At 43.4% G+C, this 18455-nt stretch overlaps 1 protein-coding gene across 1 annotated transcript; it reads left to right on the top strand.

The window, feature by feature from the left end:
• Positions 1-244: 244 nt before the first annotated feature.
• On the top strand, positions 245-18259 carry fsd1 (fibronectin type III and SPRY domain containing 1). Its single transcript, XM_072681296.1, has 13 exons — positions 245-390; positions 2901-2996; positions 3941-4072; positions 6698-6799; positions 7574-7596; positions 8552-8673; positions 9652-9861; positions 10097-10195; positions 10896-11049; positions 12135-12217; positions 12995-13246; positions 13458-13546; positions 14506-18259. The coding sequence occupies exons 1-13, from the start codon at positions 250-252 to the stop codon at positions 14614-14616; spliced, it is 1614 nt and encodes a 537-aa protein (XP_072537397.1). The 5' UTR covers positions 245-249; the 3' UTR covers positions 14617-18259.
• Positions 18260-18455: the final 196 nt, after the last annotated feature.

Raw genomic sequence — 18455 nt, 5'->3', positions numbered from 1 at the left:
ACCAGAATTGACACAATAGCTTTATTTTCACAGTAAATGTTAATTGATGTATAACTATCTTACAAAACACAATCTTTCTATTGTTCTATTGCAATTTGTAAATGAAAATTGTTAAAAATATATAAATTTTGGTGAAATGTTGTCCCTTTATCAAGTGATTTGCGTCGAGTTCGTGAAAAACTACATTGCCCAGCATGCGCCGCTCCCTTCGCGCATGCGTACAGTCGCTCTTCTGTGGCCTCGGTGAAGATGCAGTGCTCTGTAGCGGCAGCAGCAGCATCAGTACCGAGGCGGCTGTACGGAGCGGGAGCTTCACCGAGGACCTGGGCTAAGAACACCGCTGAACGTCTCCCACCGGCTCTCCGTGGCTCCAGCATGGACGAGCAGAAGGTAAAGGAGGGCCTTCAGGGCGGGTAGAGGGCAGGGCTGGAGGTCGCGGCGGGGTGTGTTGAACAAAGCAGCAGCAGCAGCAGCAGCAGCAGCTCGTAGCTCCACCGCACCCGCACCCGCACCGCACCCGCACCGCACCCGCCCCGTGCGAGGAGGGCTGCAGCGCTCTGCTCCTCCGATGATTAGAAACCAGCTCATATTTCAGCTGTACTGATATTAAACATGCACAGAGGTGAAGCGCAGCGGTTTGTGGAGGCTGAGGAGCTCTGCGCTGCTCTGAAAGGCGCCTCATAGGCAAGCTGTGGCCCACCACTGCAGATACGAGTATTAATACCATAAGCCAGGGGCTCCCATAATGGGAGTGTTCAGGGCTGGGCGATACTGGTCGAATTAAACATCGTGATATTTTCCATATCGTTTTGTATCTATATATACTTTTATATTTATTTTTGTATATATTAATTATTATATATATATATTGTACATTTTGTGAAATCAGTCTGACAATTTGCCTAAAAAAAATAGAGAATATTAAAATTAGTAATTATTCTGCTTGACCATTTCCAACCTGTCTTTAAAGGTTTAAAACCAGTATTAAAACCATAAGCCAGGCTCCCATAATGGGAGTGTTCAGGGCTGGGCAATACTGATTGAATTGAACATTGTGATATTTTTCATATATATTGTATTTTATTTATGTGAATATATTGAATTATTATTATTATTATTAATATATTATATAAAATGATAAATTATTATACAAGTGTATATATATATATATAATTTAATAATAATTTATTTTAATAAGTTTAATAATAAATAAAATGTATTTTAATACTGATTTATTATTAAATTATACATTATTATTAAATGTATTATTTTACATTTATTATTTTTTATATTTAAATTAAATATAAAATATTTATATTAGTTTGCTCCAAAAAGTAGTTTTAACTTTAATCAATGTTTTTTTCAAATGTACTTAGTTAAAAAAAAAAATATTAAAACTTTACGAATGCATGATTTGCAAGGATTTTTGCCTGACATTTGCGTCACATTGGTGCCGGTGTTGCTGCACAGTAGAACAGTGCACCACCACTCCAGAAGGTGAAGGTGTTTTGCCTTGGTTTGGATATGCCTTCCTAGCAATCCCACCCCCACCCCCCACACACATTCTCTCAGCTTGACCACCGCAGCTTTTTAAAATGGTTGTATGAACAATATTAGCACTAATTTCATTAATCACAACGTTAATGAGGCACAAGCACTGCCAGCTGAGTGCAGCTGTTTTGCTGGGTTGGTCATTTATTGGGTTTTAATCTCTTAGATTTATTGCATTTGGCGGACTTGGGTTCGATTCAGATTGAAGAAGCAAACGAGGACGTGTCCAGGATCTGTCCAGAGGTGGATCTGCATATTAGGCAGCGAGTAAACGGTCAGTTCTTGAAGGTCTTGAGAAATGGACAAGCGTTAGAATCTGAGACACTTTGAAGAAGGTTGGGTGTTCCCGGTATGCAAGTGGTCAGTACCTACCAAAAGTGCTCCAAGGAAGGACAGCCGGTGGACTAGAGACAATATCATGGATGCCCAGGGCTCATTGATGCTCATGGAGGCCCCGCCCAGCTCACTACTTGCAGGGCTTGCAATGTCCGAAGGTGTCCACATATCACAGGACACCTTTGGAGGTCTTGCGGAGTCCACGCCTTAATGGGTCAGAGCTGTTTTGGGCCAACACAGTGTTAGGAAGGTGGTTTTAATGTTATGGCTTTTGACTCCTGGCTTGGTCACTCCCAGTTTGAGTTTTTTTTAATGATCTTATTGGTGGACTCTTCTGTGTTTGAGCAGAAAATCAGCTGGAATCTGCAGAAGGAAGTGGACTACAGGGGCAGGGCTGGAAGTCAGTACAGGGAGCTCCAGCTATTGTCGTGCCACTGACCGCAAAGGTTATTCAATTATGAATGCAGAGTCTGACCACACCAGTAAATGCTCCTAAACTGCCTCAGAACGGCCAGTCAGGCTCAATTCCAGTTTGGACAATATGGACAAAAGTATTGGGACACCATCATTGTTCATTCATTGTTTCTTGTGAAATCAAGGGTATTAAATGCTGTAGGGATTGCCCAGGGTAGTCTAGGCTATGTACTAGATGTTGGAGGAGGGGCAGTTCACAATGCTGTGCAAATTTGATTGCATTCAGCGAAAGAGCGTTAGTGAGGTCACCCACCACCATCATTTCAGAGATCACAGCTCTGCCACTGCTCAACATGTCAATGCTGGGCGGCTTTGTACCCCTCTACTAGCCCACGCCTGGCATTAGGCAGCATGGTGGCAATATGTTCATGATGTTTATCTGCTCCAGAGAGTCCTATTCTATTGGCAGTACTTCTCTTTTACAGGGACTAGACAAGCTCTGTGTCTACATTCATTTGTTTGAAGGTGTGTCCACAAATTTTTGGACATGCAGTGTTCATCAGAGCAGTAATTTACTTGATTTTACACGTTTGTTTCAGGATTCTCTTCGGAAGATCGTCACCACGTTGGCTCTTAAAAATGAGGAGATCCAGAACTTTATCTGCTGCTTGAAGCAGAGTCTGCAGAACTTGGAGGTACGTCTTAAAACAAGTGAAGAATCCATACCAGCAGGGTTCTGGTCAGCTCTTTGGTCAATTTTACCCAAAAGGGCCACATCATATATTGTTGGGTAAATGTTATCGCACTGTTGGCAGATATTAGCTGTTGATGAAACTACCTCCACCATGTTTGGAGGCTGTGCTTTAGCCTGGCTAGCTCTCACTGTGAGCTGTTGATGAAACTACCTCCACCATGTTTAGAGGCTGTACTTTAGTCTGGCTAGCTCTCACTGTGAGCTGTTGATGAAACTACCTCCACCATGTTTAGAGGCTGTACTTTAGCCTGGCTAGCTCTCACTGTGAGCTGCTGATGAAACTACCCCCACCATGTTTAGAGGCTGTACTTTAGTCTGGCTAGCTCTCACTGTGAGCTGTTGGTGAAACTACCTCCACCATGTTTGGAGGCTGTACTACTTTAGCCTGGCTAGCTCTCACTGTGAGCTGTTGGTGAAACTACCTCCACCATGTTTGGAGGCTGTACTTTAGCCTGGCTAGCTCTCACTGTGAGCTGTTGATGAAACTACCTCCACCATGTTTAGAGGCTGTACTTTAGCCTGGCTAGCTCTCACTGTGAGCTGCTGATGAAACTACCTCCACCATGTTTAGAGGCTGTACTTTAGCCTGGCTAGCTCTCACTGTGAGCTGTTGATGAAACTACCTCCACCATGTTTAGAGGCTGTACTTTAGCCTGGCTAGCTCTCACTGTGAGTTATTGATTAAACTAATAAGATGAGTAGCGGGTTTTGAAGGAGAGTCCAGCAGCCTTCCAGAACTGCAATGCGGAAAGGCGTCAGCTGTATGAAATACCTGGTCTACAGCCAAAACTATTATTAATGGTCCCCTGCTGCTACATTGTGTGTGTGTGTGTGTGTGTGTGTGTGTGTGTGTGTGTGTGTGTGTGTGTGTATTTGTGTCTATAGGCAAACTCCACGCGTGTCCAGGAGGATCTGGAGTCTGAGTTCAGCTCTCTACATGCTGTCCTGGACGAGCTAAAGGAGGGCATGGTGACCCGAATCAAACAGGAGCGGGCCAGCCGCACGTATGAACTACAGGTGAGGCATGCTGGGTATTGGGGCTTCTGTAGGTGCCCCAATAGGTCACGGCTTTACCACAGTCCTGAAAAAGCTGGACAAATCATGACTTAAAACCTCCAGGCCTTTTCCATAAACACGACTGTCTTGAGTTTGAGATCACTAAATTTACATGTTATACATATGTTAGCTTTATATGCAATATTGTCTGTATAGAAATATTATATTATAGACTTCACATTGTATTTTTTATATATTTTTTATTTAATAATTTTTGTTTATTTTTATTTTGTTCAATATTTGGAATTACAACAAATAAAAAAAACACTATGTTTATTGTAAGACTTGAACACTTTTTAAGTTGGCTTTGCATTATTGAACGTATTTTTTTAATTACTTTTGAATGTTTATAATAATAATAATAATAATAGGCCTTGTAGGATGATTTAGTGACTACATTAGCGCAAGGGATGCACCGATCCGATATTAGGATCGGATATCGGTCCCGATATTAACAAAATTAGCTGGATTGGGTATCGGATAATTAGGCCGATCATTGAAACCCATCCTTTAACTTTTTAGTTTGTTGAAGTTAATGTGCAAATAAATGTGCAAATAAATAAATGACATGGCAATTAAGTACATTTATATCTGTTTTAATTTGTTATATTATATAAAGTAATTTGTTATTACTTGTTAATTATTAAGTCAGTCCTGATGTCCTAAGTCTCTCCCACCTGGTGAGGTATACGGTTTATTAATTCAGCAGTGGTACTGGACTGGGATTGGGTATCGGCCGATATGCAAAGTTTAGGTATCGTATCGGAACTGAGAAAGCCGGATCAGTGCAGCCCTAATCAGCGCACATCAGCTTGAATCGAATGCTTTGACAGGCTGTGAGTCGCTTCAAAAAATGATGGCAAACCCCAATGGCACGTAATTCATAAGCGTGTTTGTTTGGTGCAGAGAAAATAATTGTGATTGTTTGTTTGTTTGTTTGTTTGTTTGTTTATCCGGTACTGTTATAGTCCCTGTATTTAAAGGAGTCTGTGTACACACTTTGTGATCATCTAAGCAGTGTTCAGTTCAGTGTTCAGTATGTGTGTGTGTGTGTGTGTGTGTGTGCGCGCACGCTTGTACTTGTAAATATACTCCATGCCCTCAGCTCTTTGAGTACGTAAGCTTGAATTATACTGCTAATTAAAATACATGTAATCAATTCATCATTAGTAGTCTGAAGGGCTCGCATGCAGGCGGCTAAACGGACACACCTGGAGAGTGAAAGGCCCCGGCTGGGTTAGTCTGCTCTAGTGCTCACACATTTCACCTGGGAGCTGGGCTGAGCCGTTGGCAGGAACTGATCCTCAGGGATTATCCAGTCTCTGTATAATCCTGCTTTTAGTCCTCCAGGCCTGTCTGGACAGAGCTGCTGGTGGCCTGTGATCATACTGCAGAGTTATATTTGCAGTCCTGATCATCACAGCATCAGATGATACTTACATTAGCATTAATAATATTAGTAAAGCATGGGATGATTTTTATGAATGTTAAATTAAGCAAACAAACTGTAATTATGCTTTGATCATGATGCTGATTGATAAATAAATGTGTCACAACACATAATTTGATCAGGGGTGCTCCAACCTTTGCGTAAGACCGCTCGCATGTTGTGAATGTAATGTTTTCTTTTGTTAAAATTACACCAAACAGAATCTAGCAACCTTAACCAGACGAACAGCGCATTCCACCATCCGCTATTAATTACTCAGTATCCACTATTAATTACTCAGTATCTACAATTAATTACTCAGTATCCGCTATTAATTACTCAGTATCCGCTATTAATTACTCAGTATCCACTATTAATTACTCAGTATCCGCTATTAATTACTCAGTATCCGCTATTAATTACTCAGTATCCACTATTAATTACTCAGTATCCACTATGAACTATTCAGTATCCAGTATGAATTATTCAGTATTTACTATGAACTATTTTGTATACACTATTAATAATTCCGTACCTATAATGAATTATTCAGTGCCCACTATGTCTTTAGTAACTACAATAAATTATTTTGTATCTACTGTGAATTCTTCAGCATCCACTATGAATTATTCTGTATCCACTGTGAACTTTTTTGATGATTCAGTATCCACTATAAATTATTCAGAATCTATTAACTATTTTGGATCCACATTTAATTGTTCTGTAACTATAATGAATGAATCACTATGAATCATTTACTAACTACTGTGACATATTTTATAACGTTTACGAATAACTCAGGATCCAGTGTGAATTATTTAGTGTCTACTAGGGCTGCACAATATTGTTTTATTGTATTTATTTATTTTATTTAGAAATATTTATATATTTATTGACATTGCTCATCCTGTAATGTCATTATTGTGATGGTGAAACGATCACTATGAGTATCCACTATGAGTTTTTCAGCATTTTCTATCAAGTACCCAGTGGGCGCGGTAAGTCACCCAGTGGGCGCGGTGAGTTACCCAGTGGGCACTATGAGGCTAGTTGTGTCTGTACGTGTGTGAGCAGTTATAACGTGAGCTTTCAGAGCTGTCAGCGTTTATGGGGTTGAATATAATAGTCGTGCAATGACGATGTCTGTGTCTCCTCAGAATCAGCTGAGCGCCTGCACCAAAGCCCTGGAGAGTTCAGAGGAGCTGCTGGAACTGGCCAATCAGACGCTGTGCTCGAATGAGTCTGACGGCTTCACCCAGGTACCGCCCACAGGAGCGTTTCCACTCCCTTTCATCTGAGGATTCTGATGATTCCCACTTTTTCATAATTGTGTTAGAGAGACATTATTGATTATAATGGAGTATCAGTGTCATATTGCCATTTTTTATAATATAATAATAATAATAATTATTATTATAATTAATAAAAATTAATTATAAATAATTTAACACCACAAATCCAAAATCATCACAGAATGAGGAAACTGAATTTCTATTAAAGGACCTTACGTTATTTATTATTTTTTGTTGTATGTATACAGTTTCATGCAAATGTTTGGGCACCCCCTATTGATAAAGGATATAGGCTTTTTTTTGTATTTGTGTATTTTAATCTGGTTTAATCCATGACTAGACAGATCTTATTTAAATATTTTATTAAATTTGAATATTTTCTCAATGCTGAGAGGAGTTTGAATATCTGCATATAATTGAATAACCACGCCCATCTCTATTATAAATGAGGGTTATTATAATGAACAGTAACGCATGTCTCTGCAGTGATGACCGTGATGATGGGGCTCTGGCCTTCATGTGATGCCTGTGCTGGTTTCGTATCTGGGGCTTCTAACAATGCAGCAGTTGTCCATGTCCCTGCATTGCCACTCCAGCTAACCCATGCTTGTATGACTGATGTATTGTTTGATTGTGACTCAGTTTTCTCTCTCTCTCTCTCTCTCTCTCTCTCTCTCTCTCTCTTACTACTCCCCTGTATTCCTCTGCCTTCCTCTTCTCTCGTCCTCCTCTAACTTTCAGGCGGCCAAAGACATAAAGGATAGGTACAGTACACCTGTGTATTCAAACCAGCGGTGCCACGGGTCAGCCTCTGAGAGCCCCAGCAGTGTATAAGACATGTCGGGTGTCTGAATTTGTGAACTGCACACCAAAATCTACCTGATTTCATCATTAATATTTAAATATTTTAATATGATTTCAAATTAAAGTCATTCAGAGAGGTTTAGCCTGAAAAGTTTAGAGCTGAAGGGAAGCAGACGTCTGACTGTTGACTAACGAACGTCTGTCTGGGCTGTTTTCAGTCAGTGGAGCTCCTCCTGTGTTGTTTTCTGCTGCTGAGATACACAGCAATACTCAAGAAACTGACCTGAACGTCCCTCATTTCGAGACCACCGCGCCCATCAGCGTAGAGATATTCACAAGCAGCGCGGAAGACATGGAAATAGACTGTTGGCGGGGTGGAAGATAGCAACGAGCATCGTGGCGTGTAAGATAGGGCCCCAGAGTCTTTACGTTTCTCTACTTTGAACCACAATCTCTCCTCAAACCCTCACTCTGAATGACTCTGAGTGTTTATCTCAGCCTGCTGTTGCAGCTGTCCGGCGTATTGTCCAGTTTTCTAGGTGATTCATCTTTAGAAAAGCACTGCTGTGGCTCTCCCAAGGCTTTGCGGTGGGAACCCAGGTTTTAGACGAGCGAACACACTAGAGCAGCTCATCCCCTCACCCTTACACCATCATCAGTGCTAGCAACTGCCTTATCATCTTCATTTCTGTCATGGCTCATTCTTTACTCCTCCTCCTCCTCCTCCTCCTCCTCTTCCTCCTTTGGCTAGATTCTCACTTCCTGTCCTCTTGGTTTTGTGCGTTTTGAGTGATGAACCACACAGTTCATTTGACCCTGCATGTTAACTACTAAATGGGCTCTTAGTACTCTTGTGTACTTAAATGTGTGTGTGTGTGTGTGTGTGTGTGTGTGTGTGTGTGTGCGCATTCACAGTGTTACCATGGCACCAGCCTTTCGGCTCTCTTTAAAGGCTAAAGCCAGCGACAATATGAGTCATTTGATGGTGGACTTCACTCAGGAGAGGGAAATGCTGCAGGCCATCAAATTCCTCCCAGGTCAGTTTGGCACTATTCAGCTTGTGTTTAACCCCTTTGAACCCTCAGCACGGACATAAGAGTATTTTCAGCTCACAAACACTAGACTAACAAGGTCTTTATTTTCCCTACATGCAAAAACTGATATGGACAAAAGTATAGGGACACCTGCTCATTCACTGTTTCTTCTGAAATCAAGGGTACTAAAAAAGTTGATCCTGTCTCTACTGTCCAGAGAAGAAGACTTTCTGCTAGATTTTGGAAAAAGAGCATTGCTGTGAGGATTTGATTGCATTTGGCAACAAGAGTGTTAGTAAGGTTGGGATGATTACCTCCCAAAATCATTCCCAACTCATCCCATCAAAAGTACTGGATGGAGCTCCACCACCATTATTCCCGAGAACACAGTTCTTCCACTGCTCCACAGCTCCTCAATGCTGGGGTGACTATATACCCCCCTCTACTAGCCCACGCCTGGCTTTAGGCAGCATGGTGCCAATAGGTTCCTAGAGAGTCCTATTCTATTGGCAGTACTTCTCCTCTACAGGGACTAGACAAGCTGTGTCAGCGATGGTTGATGTAAAATTAGCTTAGGGTCGTATGGGTTAAATAAAGACTGACGTTAAGTGAGAGGGCTGTGAGTCATGCCCAGCTTAAGCGTTCACCCTGGTGTTGGGAGATTGCTTGTTCAAACCCCCTGGCTTGGAGCCCAAGAGAGCGTAATTGGGGCGACTCTGGATGAAGGATGGTCCTGTCTCTCTCTCTCTCTCTCTCCCCCCCCCTCGGTCATTCAGTACAGTTCTGGCTGAGACAGTGGGAATTGACCACAGCTACAGTATGAGAGACGTATATAGGAGAGGCTTTGCTGAAATCCTAAAACTGTCGGGTTTTAGGTTTAAAATAATTTCCTAAAGAATCGCAAACCAATCCAGTCCATTGTAAAGTTGGAGATTCACAGCTCTTATAAACATCTCTCTCTCTCTTTCTTTATGTCTGCAGTCCCCGATACTCCAGAGATCCAGGTGTCCGAGTGTCAGGTGTGTGATAATTCCATCACAGTGGTCTGGACGTTACCAGAACCTGACTCTAAAATTGACCACTATGTCCTCGAACACCGGCGGATGAACCACGAGGGACCACCCAGAGCCCGAGAAGAGTACCCCTGGATGGTAGTGGAGGGGATTAAGGAGACGGAATACACACTCACAGGTGCCGGAGCACCTCTGATGGTCACTGATAAAACTAGTGTATGTCCGGTTGTCCGGGGCGGGGGGGGGGGGGCTTTGATACCCGGGTTCGTTAAGCTGCCTCTGTTGAGCAAGACCCGTAACCCTCTCTGCCCCCCCCCCCAGGCGCCGTGATAAAGGCTTCTGAGACTGGCTGTTGCCCCAGTCTATACCAGTATGGGTTATTTATAATAACTGGAGTTTGTGTGTTTTTGCAGGCCTCCGGTTCGACACGCGTTACATGACCTTCCGGGTGAAGGCATGTAACAAGGCTGTTGCAGGAGAGTTCTCTGAGCTGGTTACTCTGGAAACACACGGTGAGAGCAACACACACACACACACACACACACACACACACAAAGGGCAATGAGGCATGATGTTACTGACTAAGGGTAAAACCTGAGCTGATGAGGTTGGAGACAGACAGCTGAAGACCACAGACTCATACTCCCAGTGCCATATATATATATATATATATATATATATATATATATATATATATATATATATATATATATATATATATATATATATATATATATATATATATATATAGAGAGAGAGAGAGAGAGAGAGAGAGAGAGATATGAAAATGAAAAGCTGCTGATCTGCTCAGTAAAACACTGATATCAGAATAAACACTAACAATAATGACACTCCTACAGAAAGTGGTGGAGGTTCTCCATCACTGTGTTCATCATTAGAACATCTCCAAAGTTCTCCTCTCTCATGGAGTCTAGTATTATTTAGAGTTCTCCTCAGATCAACACCTGGTTTGATGGTACATCAGGGCTTAATGATGGTAAATCAGGTGAGCTGCTGCTGCTGCTGCTGCTGATGGAGTTGAACACATCCTCCACGCTGTGCTGGCTGGATTGGGGGGCGTCCAGGAGAAACCTGGAGGAACCGAGCTCTGTTCTTCAGACTAGCTCACAAGTTTTGTGTTTGTGTGCAGAATCGAAGCCTGTCCACGCCGTTATTATGACCGTCTGCCTCTTTCCCTTTTTCTCCCTCCAGCGTTTGTGTTTAAGCTGGATGCAGGTTCGTCCCACCAGAACCTGAAGGTGGAGGATTTGAGCGTGGAGTGGGACAGCAGCGGCGGGAAGGTTGCGGTTCAAGACATCCGCAAAGATAAGAACAGAACCAGCTCCCCCATGCACTCTCCCGCCAGGTCTGTTCCTGCCTGTCCAGCCTTACCGTACCTAAAGCCTCCCACTCCAGACAGGGCTATTACAGGACATGTTCTGGGCTATTGACGTCAAAGAGTTTTGATTGATTATTATAATTCTCTAAATGTGCTGTTCACTCTATGTGGACACTAAGCTGCAAAAAGCTGAATTAGTTGTATTTGTGACGCCACAACAACCTACAGACTTGCATATCTGCCTACTCAAGCTACTTTAGTTTAGGTTCCTGTCCGGGTCAAATTAGGTACAGTTCAGGGCAGCAAATAAAAAGAGAGGTTAGAGGTAAGAGGTGCAGTCACTATGACCAGTGGGTTGCCGGTTCGAATCCCGGTCATGCTGCTAGCCATCTGGAGGCCCCGAAAGAGCACAATTGGCCTTGCTATCTCCAGGTTGGTAGATGGCGCTCTCTCCCCACATCTTTGCATCTGGGGGCTGATGTGTGTCAAAGCTGGCGCTTTCCTCCAGGTGCGTCAGAGGGGGCGTGTGTTGTTCTGCCGTCACTAGAGTACGTAAGGGGTGGGTAATTGGGGAGATTTTTCTACCTGAGGTTGAAAAATGGTTCTAAAATTAAATTATTGCTGTTTTAGAACTGAATAATAACTTGAAATGAAACCAAAGCTAAACAAAATACACATGTCAGGTGTCAAGTGAAAAAATAACATTCAAACAAATGTGGGATATGGGCCCTTAAAAAAGCAAAAGTGATAATTGGGCCAGAGATCAAATTTATTTATTTATTATTATTATTATTTTATTTATTAAATTTTGGAAGTTTTAAGCTTTAACTTTAGAGCTGTAGCTAACAATTAATAAAAGCTTGGACCCCAACCAATTAGCATGGGGCTAACTGCAGGCCTAAATCATCTCAAACTCTCCTCAAGCTGTGTGGAGGCGTTCAGTAATAGAAAAGCTCTAATAGACTTGATTATGTGGCTTCTGACACTGTATCACTCACTGATATCTAGTACCATGCACTGTAGAACATTGCAAGGATAAGCAGCCGTCATGATGGCAGTTTCACTTGTGCTGCTGCGCTGTTTAAGCTTTCTCTGTGCGTTCTGGTCCTCAGGACAGCCATGATGTCTCCAAAGAGGGCACCATCTGCTCGAGTGGGCCGCGACCGCTTCACAGCAGAGTCCTACACCGTGCTGGGTGAGTGAGTTTGGAGGAGACGGGTCCCCCTTCATCCATGTTAATAGCGTCCTTGGAAGAACCTCTAATGACTCATAACTCAGAATACAAACAGACCTAAAGTACTTAAAGCAGCATTATGTAGCATCAGCAGCTTCAGGATCATGCTAATGCTCCACTGACTGTAACAGGGGGGGAGAACGGCGTCTCCGTCATTCCCACTCCGGACCGGAACCCTGCTGCTGCTACTGCACTATATGGAGGTTTGGTGGTGGAGCTGCAGGTGGAGAACCTCTCTCCAGAACTGCTGCTGTGTAACACTGCAGAACCCATAGAGTCATATTAGTGTAAAATCCTGTAGTATTACTCTACCACCTCAGCCCACATGCTGCTCCACCTTCAGATCAAGCTTCTGGAGCTTCTCTCAGCTTGTCCAGAAATGCATGTGTATAGCTGTGTTATGTATTTGAATTACATTCCCCAACTGTAGAGGGAGCCCAGGAGCAAATACAAAATGTTGCATAATGCTGCTTTAAAGTACTCAATTTAGTGTTGCTAAAGTGATCAACCTATCAATTTTACCATGTAGTTGATCAGCCAAGATGATTTTTTTTTTAGTTTTACACTAGAGATCTGAAGCTAATACAGCTAACAACTCATTAAAGCGTACACCTGGCGAACTAGCATGGTGCTAACTGCATGTCTGAATCATCCCACTCTCCTCAAACAGTGTGGAGGTGTTCAGTCATCTCTAAAAGGCTGGATTTAGTGGTTTCTGACCCTGCCTCTTGTCTCCAGCTGACACTATGATCGACTCGGGGCAGCAGTACTGGGAGGTGAGGTTCGATAAGGAGAGTAAAGCCTTCGCTGCGGGCGTGGCGCTGCGCTCTCTGGGCAGATTTGACCAGCTGGGGAAGAGCAACGCGTCCTGGTGCATCCACCTGAACAACTGGCTTCAGCAGAGCCTCACAGCCAAGCACAACAACAAGGCCCGGACACTGGACTGCCCGATCCCTGACCGCATCGGCATCTACTGCAACTACGAGGAGGGTAAGAGAACCTGCTGTAATGTCTGTTCCTCAGCATGATGCTTTTATTAAATACAGGCTCGTCGTGCAGTTTTGAATCTTAAGGCCTAGAATTCAGCATCTATAGTGTATTACACACCATCCGCTGTGAGTTCTTTATGATCTACTACGCTACTAAGTAGTACAGCATTGTATTGTGTGGATAAAGTGTGGGGTCCCATCCTTTTTTTCAGGTACTCTGTCTTTCTACAATGCCAGAACCAAAACCCTCATGCACACTTTTAGGACCAAGTTCCAGCAGCCAGTTATTCCAGCTTTCATGGTGAGAAACTACAGAAAATCATTGACTGTAATGATGAAGTCATAAACTGACCACTGACTTTGTGTTTATTAGGGTTTATTCTAATGTTATATAGAGTTAATTACAGGTAGACACTCTCACTGACCACTGACTTTATGTTTATTTGGGTTTATTCTTATGTTATATAGCGTCAATTACAGGTAGACACTCTTACTGACCACTGACTTTATGTTTATGTGGGTTTATTCTAAGGTTATATAGCGTTAATTACAGGTAGACACTCTCACTGACCACTGACATTATGTTTATTTGGGTTTATTCTAAGGTTATATAGCGTCAATTACAGGTAGACACTCTTACTGACCACTGACTTTATGTTTATTTGGGTTTATTCTTATGTTATATAGCGTCAATTACAGGTAGACACTCTTACTGACCACTGACTTTATGTTTATTTGGGTTTATTCTTATGTTATATAGCGTTAATTACAGGTAGACACTCACTGACCGCTGACTTTATGTTTATGTGGGTTTATTCTAAGGTTATATAGCGTTAATTACAGGTAGACACTCTTACTGACCACTGACTTTATGTTTATGTGGGTTTATTCTAAGGTTATATAGCGTTAATTACAGGTAGACACTCTTACTGACCACTGACTTTATGTTTATGTGGGTTTATTCTAAGGTTATATAGCGTTAATTACAGGTAGACACTCTTACTGACCACTGACTTTATGTTTATGTGGGTTTATTCTAATGTTATATAGAGTTAATTACAGGTAGACACTCACTGACCGCTGGCTTTGTGTATTTGGGTTTATTCCACCTCACACTACAGGATACACTGAAGGACACTCGGTGTGGGGGTTAGGGGGTTTCTGACATTAACACACACAGTTTAGACTAGGTGATGTAATGTGTTTTTGTCAGTGTGTAAACTTTCCTTTTCTCAGCATGCCCTTTGTTGCCCCCTGTAGGTGTGGAACGGGAGTTTCTCTGTACAGACAGGGCTGCAGGTGCCCACCATCGTGCAGAGTGGGCAGAAAAGAAACAGTAACACCAGCAGCTCCAATGCCAGCCTCACCTAGACCTTCACCAGCCCAGCCTCCGCCAGACCAGACCCTACACCGCTGTAGAACTGTAGCCTGGAGCTCGGGATTTTAGCAGCCGAAGTGACCAGTGGCCTGAACTGAAATAAGCCTGGTAGTCCAAACCACCCACAATGCATCTGGCCCTGGTGAGAGAGCTGTGGCGGCCTGCTGCGTTTCACCCAGCTCATCTCCCTGTGCCTTTTAGCTTTCTGACTCCAGTCCTGGACAAGCGTGCTTCAGAAACAGCAGTTGAGTTGCTTGAATCACCGAAGGCCGAAATGCCGCACGGCGTTCTCCTGTAGGTCCTCTTTCTTGTTGGAATTTGGGAATTTTATCAGAAATGGGCGTGGTTATCCAAATATACCTACTCATGATGTTAGTAGTTGACTTAAAGCAATGATTTGGTGAAAAATTTAATGTATCTTTTTGCATTTACCCTAGATGTAGTCAATCAGCCAGGGCAGGTTTCACGTCATGGAGCTGCAAGGCTAATGTCGCTAATGTCACTAACAACACTGGCACCTATAGTCACCCCAAACACCTCAACCAGGTCAACCCGCATTCTGGGCGTTTCACTGGTGTGATATATATTATATAACCATACACTGATCAGCCATAACATTAATACCGCCTGCCTAACATTGTGTAGGTCCTCCTTGTGCTGCCACAACAGATCTGACACATAGAGGCATGGACCCCACAAGAGCTCTGAAGGTGTCCTGCTGTGGTATGTGGCACAAAGACTAACGTTAGCAGCAGATCCTTTAAGTCCTGTAAGTTGTGAGGTGGGCGGGGCCTCCATGAGCATCAATTAGAGCCTTGGGTGCCCATGACCCTGTCGCTGGTTCACTGGTTGTCCTTCCTTGGAGCACTTTTGGCAGGTACTGACCACTGCATACCAGGAACTCCCCACATGACCTGCCTGATGTTTTTAGCTAATGACGTTAATATGCCCTGATCTGTGTGTGTCTGAGTGTGTGTGTGTGTGTGTGTAGTGTTTAGCCCTGAATCACATCAACAGGTCTTCACCTCCTTAATGAAGGCTGGGGAAAAGTGCTTGTTTGTGTATTAATGGAAAATATTGTGACTACTGACAGGGCCCTATTTTACACCCTACTTAAGGCTTGTCGCAATGCTCGTTGCTATCTTCCACCTCCTCCATCTTCACGTCTTCCGCCTGCGTGGTTTAAACAGCAGCACTGCTTGTGAATATCTCTTCGCTGATTGGTACGGTGGTCTCGAGTTTCTGGAGTACTGCTGTGTATCTCTGCAGCGGAAAACAACACAGGAGCTCCACTGACTGAAGACAGCCTAGACAGACGTTCGTCAACAGTCAGACGTTCGTTGCTATCTCGGCAGTGAATTGTCAACACAGGCGTGTGCAGCCCAATGCTCGTTCCCCCCCCCCCCCCCAATGCTTTACACCACTGAAATAGCAACCCGCCAAGGTCAGTCTGACCGCCCCTGGCTCTTAAAGGGATGGCGAGCGTCACGCTGATTGGTTTATCACTGCACGTTACGCCCAAAACAAACACACCCCTGATTAATTAAGAGACTACATGACTTTTGAGCGTTTCGAGCCTAGCGAGGCGAACTTTTCTCGGCATTACCATAGCAACGACACACCGACACGCCCCTAAGTCAAGCTGCACGGTGCACTGTTGACGGCTCGCCTAAAAAGATCACTAAAATAGGACCCCTAGTGTTTGTTAGCAACATTAGCCTCAAACCTTCATCTCTATACTCAAGAAACACAATTTGGAAACCAAACCTATCTTGGTTGATTGACTAAATCAGAAGTGAGCGTTTAAATAAAGCGTACACCAATTTGCCATAACATTAAAACCACCTATCTAATATTGTGTAGAATCCCCTTTTGTTCTGCAAGGACTCCACAAGACCCCTGAAGGTGTTCCGTGGTTTCCGGCCCCAAGACTCCCCCCAATGTTAGCAGCGGATTCTTAAAGTGCCCCAAGTTGTGAGGTGGGTGGGACCTCCATGAGCATCAGTATATCTAAAACATTAATAAGCGCCATTTAAATGAGGGTTTTGATGCCAGCTGCACGAAATAAGTGAATGTTAAACCTTCCTTTGTTATTTTTTATGCAGTGTAATTCCATTCTCTATAGACAAATGCACATGCTCATGTTGGGATGTTTGAAGAAAATTCCATCCTTGCATTCAAAACAGTGAAAATGCCCATTTCTAGGTTCCAGTGCAGCTGTACAGGCATGTTGACCTTATTGTTGAGTGATTTTTAAAGAAATGGTCTGGTGAAAGATCTAATGTACAGTTTCCCCTCATACCTCAGAAGTATTTGACCAGCTAAGACTTGCTGGTGTCTGAGGTTTGCAGTTTTACCCACAAGGCTAACAAAACACTACAAGTCTGCTGGACTGGGAATAGTCCACCAACCAGAAATATCCAGCCGGCAGTGTCCTCTGGGTGGCAGGGTCCTCTAGGCACTGATTTGAGGACTAGAGGATGACCAATCCAAACTGTGCAGCCATAGATACAGAGCGCCTTCTGCCTTTACATCAACAAGCTGGACCAACTGGACAGACAGTGTTTAAGCACTCCAGCAGCACTGCTGCATCTGATCCACTGTGATCAGCAGCGCAACACACACTACTAACACACTCCCCAGCACCACCAGGTCAGTCAGGCAGTATCACTGCAGTGCTGGGAATGACTGACCCACCACCCAAATACTACCACAGTCAGCTCTATGAGGTCCTGACCAGTGAAGTACAAACAGGGTAATATCAGAGTCTGTAGAGGATACAGTCTGGATTCTAGAGCTACACACTGCTTCTGTATGGTCAGTGGAGCTGAGGTAGTGGACAGGGAGCGTAGAAACTCCAAATAAATGCCCCACAATAAAACAGGAGGGCCAATGGTAATGGTGCCAATTGACCTCCAGTGTTAAAAACGTTAGCCACTAAATTCTGTACATGTAATTTTTCACCAGAGCATTCGTCTGAAGACTGTGGTGTGGGTGTGATGTATTCTCACGCTGAATGTCTTTTCATATGCCTTCTTAGCACAGATCTGCTTCACATTCAGTAGGATGGCACACTACCCTGATCCTGTCTCAGTAGAGACCCCACACTTACAGAATGTATTCACCATTACAGCGTCAGCAGCGGCCCGAAGGCGGGGGTGGAGAGCATATACCTAAACACTTAATCCGGCCGGCTCTGGTCAAGCATAACTCTACAAGTGTGTGTGTGTGTGTCTGTCTGTATATGTGTGTGTGTATGTATGTGTGAGACCATAATGTATTGTTGCCTTTGTAACGGCAGAGTCCTCCACTTCTAACAGGTACTACTAGTTTTCACTGCACGTGGTTCTGTAGGCAGAAGGGGGGAGATTTCATCATGGGGTCTGTTTAGGTCGTTGTGGTGCTATTATTATTATTATTATTATTATTCTGCGTCCTTCTGCTGGGATCTCATTGGTTCGCTCCTGCAGTCTGCTGTACTTCTTCTTCTGTGAGTAAGAATATAACCTGCAATGCTTCTCAGCTCAAACTGTAGAGTATTAACAGCACCCCCCCCCCCCTCAACAGGACAGAATTCACACTGTAAAGGCTTCCACTATGTATTCCCAAGGCAGATAATAAAAAACACTGACCGCTGTTCCTGTCGTGTGTGTCGTCAATACAGGAGAAACACACGGGTTAAATAATAAAATCAGTTTAATGTGAGTTTCATTTGAACAGGAATCATAATATACCAAACTGGCAGCTTTACAGTGCGTAATTTACACTATCAGTGTTACTGCACCAGAGTTACCACTCCTACTTTTACAAACACCATCAAGACAATAAACAT

The sequence above is a fragment of the Salminus brasiliensis genome, chromosome 6, assembly GCF_030463535.1.
Source record: "Salminus brasiliensis chromosome 6, fSalBra1.hap2, whole genome shotgun sequence".
NCBI lineage: Eukaryota > Metazoa > Chordata > Actinopteri > Characiformes > Bryconidae > Salminus > Salminus brasiliensis.
The sequence above is the reverse complement of the archived record's forward strand: the minus strand, read 5'-3'. Positions and strand labels throughout refer to the sequence as shown.

What these genes read in the sequence shown, in the direction of transcription:
- fsd1 (XM_072681296.1), top strand. Translation starts at nt 250, where the DNA reads ATGCAGTGCTCTGTAGCGGCAGCAGCAGCATCAGTACCGAGGCGGCTG. An exon ending in GCCGCACGTATGAACTACAG is followed by an intron (nt 4,073 to 6,697) that starts GTGAGGCATGCT and finishes GTGTCTCCTCAG; the next exon opens with AATCAGCTGAGCGCCTGCAC. An exon ending in CCCATGCACTCTCCCGCCAG is followed by an intron (nt 11,050 to 12,134) that starts GTCTGTTCCTGC and finishes TCTGGTCCTCAG; the next exon opens with GACAGCCATGATGTCTCCAA.